This window comes from Sarcophilus harrisii, chromosome 4, assembly GCF_902635505.1.
Source record: "Sarcophilus harrisii chromosome 4, mSarHar1.11, whole genome shotgun sequence".
NCBI lineage: Eukaryota > Metazoa > Chordata > Mammalia > Dasyuromorphia > Dasyuridae > Sarcophilus > Sarcophilus harrisii.
This window is the reverse complement of record NC_045429.1, coordinates 39123680-39139487: the sequence shown is the minus strand read 5'-3', so window position 1 is coordinate 39139487 and position 15808 is coordinate 39123680. Positions and strand designations below refer to the sequence as shown.

Here is a 15808-nt window from a genome sequence, read left to right as displayed (position 1 = left end):
GTGATATCTAACCCCTTGATCTGACACAAACCATTAACTTTGTAACTCATAGCATTCAAGAGTTGCCATTTGCATCAAGAAACTCACTTATTCACAGTAACAAACTGATTATGTAGCAGGTCTTTAAATTGTATCTTTCTGATTTCAAGTAAAACCTTGGTTTCCTTTTATCTCAGTTTCTCCGATCTGTGAATATAAGTGCAATTAAACCAAAATTAATCTATAAGGGGAACAGGGATTAGAACTGTGGTTTCTCTGGTCCAGGGATCTCCCAGATGAGAAAAGTCCCTCTATCTGTACAGGGCAGCCCCCTTCTCTGCAACTTAAGATCCTGGAGAATTGCCTAGGGTGCTAGGAAGTAAGAGACTTGCTACTATGTGTCAGAGGCAGGATCTGCACAGAGTCCTCGCAACTTCAAAACCTGCTCTCTATCCTCCACATCCTAATGGCATTGAGATATATCATCACATATATACATGTATGTATATGTATATATGAAATGTAAAAATACTTTAGAGAACATGATTTCTTCTTCTTTGTATACTGCCTTCCCACCCACTCCCTCACTCCCACAGAGTTCAGAGTAGTACATGCTCTTACGATCATATTCATTAAATAACCATAGCAATAATGCTTCAAACAAATCAATAAATCAGTAAACCAATAAGTCAATGAATAAATGAAATTAACACAATGCCCAGCATGAATTCTTTTTAGTACTATAGCAATTCAAAAATATATATAATGAGTGAAAAAAGAAGCAAAACAAAATTAGAAAAACAACTCCTGATCATGACTTTTAGATTTTTTTAAGGAAAGCTCCTTACCTTTTCTCCAGCTATGGCTTGACCTGGTGATAACCCTGGATCTCCTTTAGGGCCCTAGGGTGTAAGAATGAAAGAGTAGTAAGGGGCAAGTTCATAACATTCATGTTTCAGCAGTCACTAGACATTCTGAATTTGGGTTTTCCTTTGGGAAAATCATTTAACTTTCGTGGGCCTCAGTTTGCTCATCTGCCAAGGGAGTTGAAATAGATCTCAAAGTTCTCGTTTAGCTAGGAATTCATGATTCCAAGAATCTATAAGTATCCTAAAATTTGGTTTGATGTGAGGACAAGAAAGAAAATAAAATCCTTATGAAAATTTTGGCAACAAATATGTTATCACTCTTGTACATGATACCATTGTACACTCTAAAAAGTTTTAAATCAAAGTTACTATAGTTATTTGTTATTTATCTCTTCTCAACTTGTTTCTATGACTACATCTGAAAAGTAACAGTTTCTTGAAAATTCATCAGATTTGTTTAGTATGAATTCTTATGTGAAGTAATTAAGGACTGGAAGCCAGTTACAACTCCTACTTTATGTATATCACTGCCCAGTTCTTATGGCACATTAGAGATGCAAGCCATAAAAGTTGCTATTCCTACTGAAGTATAGTAGAATGACGTGGGTGTTTTCAGCAAAAATAATTGGGTATATAATACTTGAAATGGTTTGACTAAAGTTTTCCCACTTGTCAAAAAATCTTTTACTTGCCATAATAATAGAAACAATGCTTAGACAAAAAAAAAAAAAAAAAAAAAAAAAAAAAAAAAAAAAAACTATTTTGTGTTTCCAAAAGAGAAGTACATCATTTAAGACTAAACATTGTGCTTCCAATCTGCTTTTCCAGCCTCAACTCCCTCTCCCCTTCATTCCAACCAAATGCTTCCCCAAACTGAAAGTGAAATTTTCATCTTCTATTAATTGCCTCTTCATGGAATACACTCTGTTCTCATCTACCCCTTCACACATTCTGCTTCCAACCATATTTGTTTAAGCACCACTTCTACCATTTAGTCTTCTCTGATAGTTCAAATGTCCTCATTTCTCACATGGATCTTTTCCTATCTATCTAGTTGTTGAGATTCCCTCAGTCCCAAAATTATTTCATAAATTTTTACATCCAGTAGAATGTAAACTCCTTGAAAGAAAGTGTTCCATTTTTGTCTTTGTAATGATTCCTATATGATAAAAAAAAATGACTTCATGTTTCAAAAAAAGAAATACTTTACCAGCCTTCCTACTTTCTCCTCCATCCAAAAGTATTCTCTTCATACCAGAAAATGTGGTTTGAATCATTCCATTGACTAATCCATAATTCCATATCCTGTCTTTTATTTATAATGGTACTTCCTATATATTCTCTCCCATCCCAATAGAATGTAAGTTTCTTAAGGTCAGGAACCACATAAAGATTATAGCCTATGTTCCTTGGTTCCAGGGTTTTCTGACCTCCAAAAATGCCCTTTGGAGACCCTTGCATCTATATCCTTTTGATGATATTAGATAGTATCAAGTGCCTTCTCTATGGTTTATGATCTAGGGTTCCCTGCAATATGAAACTGGTGTTTACCACCTGGCACTAAACAAACAAAACAAAAATACAAAAGCAAAAGCTTTGAGACATTGGATGGATCTTTCATAGTAGATCTGTGGGGGGGAGGGGGGAGGGGGAACACAAAGAATCCATAGGATGATAAGGCATAGATAGGTAGCTATATCTACCAATGGAAATCACATCCACATTAATGAGCTCATAGAGTCAATAAAGAACTCTATCAGGTACATGGTCAAATCAAGGGGGAAGCTCAGCATTTTGTGGTCACTATTAAATGACAAGCTGTCCATTGACATCCATAGCCATCCAAAAGATATCAACCTAGCAATCCAAATAGGAAAAAGCAATGACAAATTTTGGCATGACAAATACTTATTTCCCAGACCATAACACACAGTTGTTGATGGGTGGCCCATTGAGTTGGGTCTATTAGTATATCTTTGTCAGGTCTGTTTTTTAGATAGACAGTGAATTGAGCCCACAATTAAAAAGGAGAAAGACAGCAAACAGGATTGCATTCGAGAAACTGCATGGGACTTTAGACAATTTTAGGATACCTTTGACTGACAAAAACCTCTTCTTTTTATTTTCAGGAAAATGCATGGCTACAAACCATGATAGATCACAATATCAGAAGAATCAAAATCATGAGTGACCCAAACAGCAATGAGATACACATGCTAGGTGTAAATAGGAGATGAAATATAAATAATGATCAATATATGATAAATTGCTTAAAAGACAACATGCAAGCAAGAAATAAGTAATTATTTGGAGTTCATGGAGCCAATGTGAGAGGAAATAGAGGCAATTTAAGTCCCATCTTCATGGAAAAGGCCTAGAGGAAAGTCTCAGTGTCATTGTATTTATCATCTATGGGGAATTTATGGAAAGATTTAGATAAGAATTAGAATTAAAAGGCATGGGTGTGTTACAAGGCATAGATGAATTACTACCCATGCTGATAGAGCAAGTATTCTAATTGTGATTCTGATCACAAGTCTTTGATTTACAAAAGTATGAATAATTTAATAACAATGATATTAATAGCTAAAATTTATTTAAAATTTTAAGATTCACAAAGTATTTTTAAATATTATTTTATAGGGGCAACTAGGTGGCACAGTAGATGGAGCACCAGCCCTGAAATCAGGAGGACCCGAGTTCAAATCTGTTCTCAGTCACTTAAGCTGTGTGATCCTGGGCAAGTCACTTAACCCCAATTACCTCAGGGGGAAAAAAAAAGTATTATCTTAATTTTATTCTTATATATTTCTGGGAGGTAGGAGGAAAGGACCAAGATAGTGGAAAGAAAGAGGAACAATCATTGATTAAGCTCCTACTTTGCACTAGGTAATTTACTAAGAGCTTTACAAATATTAATTCATTTCATCCTCATAATGATTTTAGGAGACAGGTTTTATTTTTATTACCATTTTACAATTGAGAAAATTGAAGCATGAGGTGACTTGGGCAGGGTCATGCTGCTAGTAAGTACCTGAGGTTAGATTTTAAATCAAGTATTCCTGAATATAGACCCAGAGGCCTATTTGCTATATCACTTAACTGTATCTATGGAGATCATTTTTGCTAATTTCATTTGGAGATGAGGAAAATGAGGCAGAAAGGTTAGGTAATATTCACAGGATTACACAGATAGTAAATGTCTGAATCCAGATTAGAATTTGGGACTTGCTACCTTCAGGTCCAGTGATCTGTCCACTATACCATCTACCCATCTCTACTCAAGAACTATACATAGTTTGTGTATCTCCCATATGCCACATACTTGAATAAATCCTATCAATACCAGAGAATTTCTGAGTATATCATCAATAAACAACACTAGATCCTCTCAGAATTTTTCTTCTGTATTTGGATTTGAAGTGCTAATTGTTAGGAGCCCACAAGGACTTAGAATCACAGGATTTGAGAGTAAGAAAATCTCCCAACATTCATTTAACTCAACCCATGCATTTAAGTATCTGCTACTAAGCCCCTTGTAACTAAAGAGTACTATCTTGGCAGTAAGGTCCCTTTAAATTTAATCTCAGTTTCCCATTAGAACCTAATTTTCATGACCTCATTGATTGATTCATTTCATCAAGTATTTATTATACTCCTACTGTATATGAAATAAACATGGCCTGCTTTCAAGAAATTTCTATATTTATATGATGGATTTATAACGTGAATGTAATTTTTTAAACAGTCAAATCACTAAACATTCATGAAGTTTCAGATAAAGTGCTAAGCATGGGGGAAACAATACTGAGGTCCCTCTCATTCTAATGGGGTGATGACATGCAAACAATATGTACAAACAAGATAGACACAGAATAAGCCGGAGGTAATCTCAGAGACAGCACTAAAATTAAGGATGATAGAGAAAGGCTTCTTACTAAAAAGGATACTTTAGCTTAGACTTGAAGGAAACCAGGAGGTAAAGATGAGGAGGGAGAGAATTCCAGGCAGAGTAGGGAGATGGGGTGTCTTCTTCAAGAAATGCCAAGAAAATCGGTGTGCAGCTCTCAGGGTATATGAGAGGGTGAGTGTAAGGTATAAGAAGACTAGAAAGGTAAGGAGTATCCAGGTTATGAAAGGCTTTGTAACACCAAAGAGGAAATTTCATATTTGATCCTGGAGGTGACAGGAAGCCACAGGAGTTTAATGAATGAAGATGGAGTTGACAATGATGTGCTTAATTGTTGTTCAATCATTTTTTTCGACCATGTTTATGGCCCCGTTTTGGGTTTTCTTGGCAAAGATACTGGAGTGATTTGCCATTTCCTTCTCCCGCTCATTTTACAGATGAGGAACCCGAGGGAAACAGGGTCCAGGGACTTCATGGGTTCCACTGTAAGTATCTGAGGCTGCATTTGAACTCGGGTCTTCCTAACTCCAGGCCCAGAGCTCTATGCATTGTATCATCTAAATGCTTTATTAAGGCAGATATTTTTCATCAAAATTACTAAAATCATAAAGAAATTCTGTACCCTGACAAAATTGAAAGAAGCAATGCTCATTGTTTTTAGGATTCCTTAAAGAAATCTTCTTGGAACTGGTCTGACTACCAGCAGATTGCTTAGGACAGAATGAGTATCACATGGGAAGGTCATGATGCAGACTCTGGCCTCAACATGAATCTTCAAAGGGTTGTTACTAAACCATTTGTGCGTTTCATTGGCACTAGTAAAGATTTGTATCTACTCCCCCTAATAAAAAACAAAATAAACAAATAGCCTACACAACATTTGATGGCATCAACAAAGGCAATTCAATGGAGGAAATGGATATATGAAAGCCTTAAGTAGAACGTACTTCTTTGTGGAACTTATTAGTAGGGCAATATTTTCACAATTAGCCTCATAATGGGAGCTTTCTGATCTCAGTTAATGAGATGAATAGCTCTTGTGTCCTTTATTACATTTTACTTTATTAACACTTGGAAGGATTGCATTGAAGCTATTATAATGGCCACGTGGCCCTTTGATCTTTTAATGTTTAACAGTTTAAAGACATGAGCTTGGGGGCTTGAGGTCAATCATGCCCTCCAAGGAGGATTATCTTTATGTGTTTCAAACAAGTACTAACTGAAGCACATGCACAGTGTGTCCCTAAAGGAACAATCTTGCTCAATTGCTTCTTATTTTTACATGGACCATACTTTAAAAGGGTAGAGGTATTAAAGGATTCAACATATTCAACATATAGAGGGTCAGAATTTGCATTGTTAACTCAAGATTTAGCACAATGGGATGAGAAGCTCTTTGAAAACCAGACTTTGGGTCTCATTCATGATGGAGAACTTGGAAAATCTTTTCATGATTTGCACTAAAGGCACACAGCCAAATGATTTCTATTTGAGCTCAAAGTACATTATCACATGCCTTGCCAAGTTTCAACCCTTGATTCGACTCCCTGAGACCATTCTTCTATCTGCCACCTTGACCAAAACTTAAAAGGACTCATCTACAGATTTATAGTATATAATTTCAACTAGGTCCTCTCTGCTATAAGACAACACTTTTACTAATCTTCCCCAATTGGCTATCAGTCACCATATCATGGATATTTCAAACCTTCTCTTTCTCAAGCCTCCTATGCCACTCCATCCCTCCCTCTTAAGGAGGGTCTTCCTTATACTTCACCATGGACATCTGGCATGAGTTTCCTTTTCCCTTTTACTATATCTGTAAACATTCACTCTCTTCCTTTTCTACAGTTTTTGATGAAGTGGTGGCCCTTCTCCAAAATAATGGTTATATCTCTACTTGCACCCTTGATACCATCCCCTTTTGTTTCTATTGACAGATCACCCCTACAATCAATCCTTTGCCTATTTTTCCTAATTTTTGTTTTCTTTTTATTACTATTTCATTATTTGCTCCATACAAGCATTCCTGGGTATCCCTCATGCTTCGAAATAAACCAAAGAAAGCCCCTTCATTTGAACCTACCATCCTCTCATTCATCATCTATTTCTCCTTTTTTCACAGACAAAACACTAAACAGTATGTCTAGGATTATTGCTTCTATTTCCTCTCTTCTAACTTCCCAACTCCTTGCAAGTGTCTTCCAATCCCATTACTCAAATGAAACAGCTCTCTCCGTTACCAATGATTCTGTGATTAACAAATCTAATAACTTTTTTTCCAGTCCTTGTCCTTCTCAACTTTTGTGAAACATTTAATACTGTTGATCAATTTCTGGATACTCTCTCCTTTCTAGAGCATGATACTATTCTCTTGATTCTTTTCCTGCCTGGAAATTGCTTCCCCATGTCTTTTGTTGGCTTTTAAACCATTTGATTATCTCTTACATGTGGTTGTCCCCCAAGGTTATGTACTTGTTCCTATTCTTTCTCTCTACTCAATAAGGTCATTAGCTCCTTTGGGGCTCAAATCTAATCAGATAAATAGAAGAGAAATTTATATTTCCATTCAGATTACTCCAAGATCATATACCCAAATCTCACTTCTCTCCAGAGCTCTACCCATCTGCCTAAAAAATATTTCCAACTAAATGCTCTATTGGCATTTGAAACTCAACATTACCAAAATAAAACCCAGTATCTACATATATGTGTGTGCTCCACTTCTCTCTCTCCCTCCTTCTCTCTTTCCTTCCCTCTCTCCCTTCTCTCAGGTACTATCCTTCCTTTAACCCAGATTAAGAACTTCAGAGTCAACCTTGACACTATAATCTCCTTTAATCCACATATCCAATTAGTTAGCTAGTTGTCAATTCTACCACCCTTATCACCACTCAAAATACCACCACCTTAATTTAGTCCCCCATCACCTCCTGACAGGATTTATACACTAGCTTCAAAACTGCCTTTTCTATTTCTTTTTCTAGTCTCTCTTCAATCCAATCTCATAGCTGTCTAAATTTTTTCATTGATGCATAAATCTAAGGACATTATCCCTTTGCTTAAAAAGCTCCCAGGGCTATCAATTCTTTTTATGATTAAATAAACATTTTGCTGGCATTTAAAATCATTTAGACTCAGGATCCAGTCTACCTTTATAGGCTTACCATGTATTATTTTTCTTTACATATTCTGTGATATTCCAGTTAAACTGTTCTACATACTCTTATTTCCCATGGCTGAAAATTCCATTTCCTAGCTCCAGGTCTTTATCCAGGCTATCCTTCATAGCATTTTTGGGTATCAATTTTGACATTCTGATGGGTGTGAGATGGAAACTTAGAATTGCTTTAATTTGTACTTCTTTAACAATTTATATATGGCTGGACAAATTGTGGTATATGATTGTGATGGAATACTGTTATACCATAAGAAATGATGAAAAGGAGAACTCTTGAGAAACCTGGAAGTCCTAAATGAATTTTTGAATTTTTGAATTTTTGAAAGAACAAAGTAAGAAGAAACAAGAAAACTTATTATATTAAAAAACCTTTTTTAAATGAATAATTTTGAAAGACTCTAATCAATGAAATAATAAGACATCATTCCAAAGGATCACTGATTAAAAACATGATCCATCTCCTGATATATATATATATATATATACACACACACACACACACACATTATATATATGTGTGTATATATGTTAAAAGGGATTTATTTTCCTTTTCAGGAAAGAGAAGAGAATACAATGCAGATTTTAGGTCCTTTGAAAACCCCATTCTCTTTCTTCAATATTTTCTATCACTGACTTCCATATATTCTAATATGATTTATATATTATATAGGAGTAGAGTTGGGAATGTACATTGGCCTTATTTTAGGGCATTTTAGACTTTAAGTAGCATTAGGATCCTACATCTTAGAGTTGTTCACCATCTGCTTGTGATAACCCTATATTAGTGCCATCACTTGGCAAATTTGGAAGGAAATGGAACAATGACTACTTCCTTCTGGGAGTCTCCTCTTCCTCTCCTTTCGTGATGTTTCAGATATATTGTAATCCAAATGCTCAATTTCTGAAGTTTCCATGTTTATACAGTACCAGGAAAATCATATGACTCTTGGGAAACAAATCACTTACCTTTAGACCAGGCAGCCCAGGCAAACCGGGATTCCCATGTGGTCCGGGCATGCCCTATAAGTAATGAAAAATCAATGTCAGTCATGGAACAGATCAGATGCTTGCTCTTAATATGATACTTTATCTACTGTAGCACTAGCTGCCTAATAGTAAAGTGCTGAACCTGGAGTCAGAGAAGAACTAGTTCAAAACCACTTCACACAAAGAATTTGTGGGAGGGGGGTTAAGGATTTTCTCTTTATTAGTCAATGATTCTGTGTTATGGGCCAGAACTCTGAAACAAGGATTCTTACAAGATGTTAAGTCAGTGGGAATTGATGAGACAATGGTTATCTAGTTCAGCATGGTGCTTAATAGTTCTCTAACTCAGTATGACTGATTTAATCTTACAACAAATAATGGTTTCCTAGTGATATAATGATTGGCTTATACTCAGTGTAGAGCATATAAGGTGAGACAAACTCAACCAAAGGAGGCAGAGATAGATTCATTCCATCGTCCACCTTTGTGGTGGCTGGAAGCTGAAGCACAAATCCTTGGACTCGGACTCACTTCATGTTACACCACCGTGGTGGCCTCTCCTGCTGAATTTTCTCCACTGAAACCAAGTCCCTCTGAAGGCCACAAGAAAGCTAGCTGAGCACCAGGCGAAGGAGACAACAAAGACTTTTGGACTTTAACATCTAGCTATTCTTGTGGTGATTACTCTGCTGAAAAGAAGGCTGCCCAAAGATCTCCAGAAAACCCACTAAGAACACTACATTTTGGCACAAGAACATTACAATTGTGAATCAACAAAATGAAAGGAACAGGAGATGGGAATTTGCCCATCAGAGACAAAGGAAATATTATCCCAAAATACTTAGTGTTCTTTTAAGCAATTAAAACTACACCGAGACTTTTGGGATACCGTGTATGTATATCTATCTACTTTTATCAATCTATCTACCTATTTAACCTATCTTTCTTTGTATGTGCACATGGGGGGAGGGGAGGGGTGTTTCATTTGATCTTTATAGACAGATGCTATTTTCCCATTTTCTTGAAAATCCCTATAGGAATTAAGTGATTTGATGCATCACTAGTATCTAAGGCAGGATTAGAACTCAGCTATTCCTGATTCAGAGGCAAGCTATCCACAACACTACACAGCTTTTCAAAGAAAACCCAATGATAAAAACCCCTAGGCCACAAGGACCTGCTTTGATTTAGCACAGTGAACAAGCATCAACTTTTGAATTTTGTCACTTCAAGCAAGAAGCAAGTAGATCTAGCTGTGCTTCTGGGTTTATAAATACATGGAGATTTTCCCTATAATGCTTGCATGAGTTATATATTCAATAAATATGTTAAGGGAATGTTATTAGTCATTCAGATCTTAGTAAGAATCCGAGTCAAATGTCTAGTTGCAATCTTCTAAATTACGGTAATTGGAATTTTTATAGGATTTGAGGGGATGAAAGGGCAAAAGGATAGAAGAGAGGGAGGGAGAAATAATTTTGGAATGTGTAGTATATGTGCGAAGGGCACGTCAGTTCAAGGCTTTCCAGAGCCAAAAGACAACATTAGGACACTAGGATCCTGGAAGGACACACTGTAAATATTATCAGGAAGTGGGAGAGAAGCAAAGATGGAGATCTTATCAAAGATAAACTGTGTATTTCAGTATTTCACCAGGCAAACCCAGATATGCCTTTTTGGAGAAAGCTCATAACCAGAAGAGCTTCTATTGCCTTCCCTTCCCATCCTCTTCATTTGGGTTTCCAGAGGATTTGGGAGGTTGTGCTATTCTACTTCTATACAGTCTAAGGCCTTGATTCTCTCAGACCTTGAAGATACACTTAAAAGCTGGTGAATTGCTACTATTTGAATTTTTCTTTTGAAACCCCCCCAACACCCACATCCACACTAGGATCCCCATTTTCATCTCTAAATGAAATGGGTTGCCTTAGTTAAAACAAAAGCTGGCAAGGGGAAATTGACTAACACCACTTTTAGATTTATATAACACATAAATCTTTTGTTCAGCAGACGTAATTTTAGAAATATGGCAGCTCCTTGGGGTGAGATTTTTTATTCTGTACATTTCTTTCCCTAGTTAACAGCTAATATTCTGCTCCTCTCTTTTCCACTATGTAATCCAGGAATGCACTATTTTAAGGAAGCCCACTCCCCTTCATTTCCCAAAGCAAATGAACCTGACCTTCACCTACCACGCAGCAGATGGATGAGATCACCCCAGGGCTAAGAATAATATTACAAGTAGCAATAGACCAATTCTGCTGCTGCTGCTGCTGTAGCAAATTTGATAATCTTCCTAGGATGTGTTCATAGAGAATCCCTTGACTGGGTGTTTATAACCAAACAAACAAGGTTCCATGTGTTTCTTGGCTTCTTTGGAATTGGCAAAGGAAGGACAGACTTTAAAGATCTAAGCTACTTTATGGAGGAAATGGCCATCATCCATCTCCAAGGAAGACAGAATAGAAAAGGGCAAGCAGTCCAATTTTATAAATATTACTTATGGGGAAGCCTTTCTGCTAGGAGCTGGAATATAAGGAAAAACATTTTTAAGAAAAGAAATAGTTCTTGCTTTTGAGGATCTTATATTCTTGAGAACAGGGGAAGGATTAAAAAATATAGGTAGTTTGAGAAGAGATAAAATCATAATTGAAGGTCCATGAATGATTTCATGGGGGAGGTGGTATATTTTATATATTGTTCTGTGACATTTGGCTTTGCCCTACTGAAACCTCATTCTTGTTAAAGCTCTGTGTCAGGGGTCATTCATCTCTTTTCATTGAACTTTTGCTTGAGTATCAGCATCCATAGAAGATGTTCTAGATATGATGGTTTGTTCTAGACAAAGTCTGGAAGGACTGGGCTTCCTACTTGAAACCTGGCCATGATGAATGCTGTTTCCTACTACCCTGAATTTAGATAGATGCAAGGGGAGAGATAGATAGATAAAGACAGAGAGACAGAGAGAGAGTAACTATTTTGTATTTTGTGTTTATTCATGTCTACATAAATTGCAAATTCATTGAGTGTAAGGATGCTGGACCTTTTTGTGATGACTGCGCTAGCACCCAGGATGCCTTACAATCAACCATAGTCAGGATAAGCAAAAGTCCTTAGTCTTTATTCTTGGTCTTTAGGGATAGAAGTGAAGGGGATGGAAGTAGGATCTCCACAACCACCTTCTTCCTCAACCAGACAAAGTGACTCTGGCTAGTCTTACTCCACCCCTTAGTCCTTCCTACAATCCTCTGTATATACCAATCATTGAGCCAGCACAGGATAGTGGGAAGGGCCATTTTCCAAGCATATGCCCATAGAGTATTGTCCAATCGGTAGATAGCCTCAAGTGCTCAGCCATCCTGACCTCAATGGATCGACTCAATAGTTTCAGCCCTCTACACTTTTTGTCTTTCTATCCCCAGCACCTAGCAATCCCAGGACACTGTAGGTACTCATAAAAAATACTTGTTGACTGATTGCTTGAATTCTAGCACTTACTAATTGTGTGAACCTCAGGTGAGTCAGTCAATTAATTAATAAATATTTATTAAGCATCTACTAAGGGTCAGACATTATGCTAAGAGCTGAGAATACAAGAGATAAAAGACAGTACCAGTCCTAAAGGAGATCACCATCCAATGTATGGGATAATCAGATACACCGAAATCTTCATTGGTGAAGGAAGATAATGAGTCATATTTCCTCAAGTTGAAGATACTACAGATCCTTCATCTATTTTCAGGTTATCATCCACTGTCCTTCCCATTCTTTAAAAATACATAATACATAATATAGAAAAATACATAAAGAACATTCAACCCATTTACTCACCCTTGGACCTCTCCTTCCTGATGGACCTGGGAGACCAACAGGACCTGGTGGACCCTTGAAAGAGAAAGAAATGAGGCATTTAAAAGGAGTAGTAATCACATAGGCCCTCTCTCTCCATATGCTGAAATCAGTTAAGATTTGAAATTGCCTACTTGCCTCTAGTCCCAGCTGATAATCATTTAATAGCAACATCAATTCCTACCTGCCTCACCCCAAACTGCAGGGGTAAGAGCTAGAACTCCAGTTGTCCTTTTTAATCTGGTCAGAAATCACAGCAGGAAGCTCATGACTCATTGGACTGGCTGCCCAGGATGGTTTGCAGAGGCATTGGAATGGGCAGTTTTGTGGGTAACTTTTACCTAAATTTACTTTTACTAGAGAGGGGGAACTGCATTTAGGGTTTGGAGACCAAGAACTATAGATTTTCAAGCACACTTTAAACTGAGCCTACCCCGGAAAAGCTGAAGCCCTGTGGATTTTATGTACTTTTAAAGGAAATATGCCAAGACACAGTGTAATGTGTGGAAAGCTGGATTGTAATGGAGTCCATCTGTTCCTTCCAATGGGAACACTACAATCTACCAATTCTTGCCCTGGTAGGGAGCTCCTAGAGCCAGAAACTTTGTACAGGGCAAAGTAAAGTATTGGGGCTAAACAGAAATAAAAAATTCTAGGGGAACAATTAACCTAGCCAGTGGAAAAAAGTTGAATTTCTTAGAAGTTAGTTAAAAAAAACAAACAATAATAAATAACCAGCTATTTGCTTTATTACATGCACTAGAGCAGGGAGCATTCCCATGATTTCCTCAGTGTAGGGAACTTATGATGTGAACTCACATGGAAGTTAGCAACTCTTTAGTAATTTATAGCTTTAGGCAGTGGTGTCAAACTCCAACAGAAATGATCTCTGAAAGCTTCATATTGACTTAGAAGAATATTTTTACTTTTTTTGTAAATTATTTCCCAATTACATTTTAATCTGATTCGGGTCTAATTCATGAGTGCTGCTGATCTAATAGGAAGTTGAGCATAGTAGATTTGTAGTTTTGTGTGAATCATTTTCTTAATGTAGTGTTATAGAAATGCTTGTTTTATTCTATAAATTTACAAAAGTAATAATTACAAAAATCTAAAAAGAAATTCTAGAAAGATGTCTACATGTGGCTCTACAATTTCCTCACCACCCATTCACTTCACCACTTGTAAAATCTGGCTCTTATCCCCACTGTTTTAGCAAAAGACCTCCATCCCAAAGTATTTAATGAACTCCTTATTGCTAAAAACCAAAGACGTTGTTTCAATACTCATTGCTCTTAAACTCTCAGTAATATCAGATAATAGTTACTACCCTTCCCTTGAAGCCCTCTCCTTTTCCTTGATTTGTACAACAAGGGATTCTCGGGGTTCTTCTTTTACCTTCTTGATGGTTTCCTCTTACCACCTTACCCTCTTTCTGACAGTATTCCAAGGCAATTGTCCTGGACCCTCTTCTTGCTTTATACTCTCGTTCTTGGTGAATTTACCCATTCCCATGTCTTCATCCCTCACCTCTCTACAAACAACTCCATTCTCCCCCATTCCCAAAATCTCCTCAGAATTATAGGCCCCTATTTTCAATGCCCAGTTGACTCTTGAAATTTAAAGATTTCCGAAACCGAACCACACATCTTCCTTTCTAAAGGACCTTCCTCCTGACTTTCTTATTTCTGTTGAGGTATTGCACATCCTCCCCAATGCTTCATCATCATCTTTAATTCTTCACACTTCTTTATTGCTCACATTTGGAAAATGAATGACTTGAATTAGATTCTCTCCAAGGTCCCTCACAATTGGAGTCCTGAGGTCCTATAATCCAGTCAGCCCCTTGGATGCTTTTCAGTATCTCTCCTACAATCTTCCTCCTTTCTACATTTGTTGTTACCCACTTAATTAGGCCTTAATCTCTTCTAATTTGGATTATAACAATACGCTCTTAACTGGTATCCTTATCTCCAGTCTATCCTTTCCTAAATCTATTCTTCACACTGCAGTGGTGAGTTGGATAGTGATGAGGGTCTGGAGTGAGGAAAAATGACCTCAAAAAGCACATAAAAGATTCAGAAGAAATGAGGGTAGGAAGTCTAACCAATTAAGTCATAGGGTGTGTGACTTAAATTGTTTTTTTTATATCATGGAATTATAGAATCTCAGAGTACAAAGGAACATTAGAGGCAATCTAGTCCAATGGAGATCTTTTCAAGAACCCTTCTATAATTCATCTGACTCATGACCATCTAACATCTACGCTAAGGACATCAAGTGAGGGGAGACCCATTATCATCTTAGACAGCCCCCTCTACTTTTTAAATCAAGCTTAAATCTTCTATCTGATAGTTTCATCCATTGTTCTCATTTCTGCTCCCTGGCTTCCTTTAAGTCCCAACTAAAATCCCACCTTCTACTGGAAGTCTTTTTCAATTCCTCTTAATTCCAGTGTTCTCCCTTTATTATTTCCCATTTATCCTGTACACAGCTTGCTTTGTATATAGGTTTGTATTTCAAGTCCTCAATTAGACTGTAGGCTCCTTGAGGGCAGGGATATCTGAGGGTAGGAGCTATTACTATCTTCATTTTTCAGATGAGGAAATTGAGAAAGACAGAGGTTAAGTGTCTTGCCCACAATCACAAGATGCTAGTGAGGCTGGATTTGGATTCAGGGTTTTTCTTGACTTCAGTTCTAGCATCTTTCATTCATTCATCAAGAAGGGAGAGGAAGAAAAAAAAAAAAAGGAAAGGAGATGTGACTTGAATTAAGGGAGGAAGTACCCACACTGACCAAGTCACAGATTCTAGAAGTGTTGAATTTGCAAATATGAAGAATAATTCAAGTATGAATGATTAATAAAAGTATAAATAAATAATTGCTATTGTGATGTGCTGAGGTCAAGAAGGATTTCAATATAAGAAATAATGAAATATGTTTGGGGAACTATGATCAGCTAATCTTCCTCTTTGTTAAGAAGGTAAGTTTTTCCAAACAAATTCCCATTATACATTTTCATTTTTAAGATA

The 15808-nt window shown here is 36.9% G+C and overlaps 1 protein-coding gene across 2 annotated transcripts in view; it reads right to left on the bottom strand.

Moving 5' to 3' along the window:
- The window catches only part of COL24A1 (collagen type XXIV alpha 1 chain), a 357598-nt gene that overhangs the window by 293810 nt on the left and 47980 nt on the right, over positions 1-15808 (bottom strand). For both annotated transcript variants that reach the window (XM_031969393.1, XM_031969394.1), the window contains 3 exons: positions 12758-12811; positions 8906-8959; positions 828-881 (listed from right to left, as the gene is read on the bottom strand). In XM_031969393.1, the coding sequence (XP_031825253.1) occupies positions 828-881; positions 8906-8959; positions 12758-12811 (162 nt within the window). The remainder of the gene's footprint in view (positions 1-827; positions 882-8905; positions 8960-12757; positions 12812-15808) is intronic.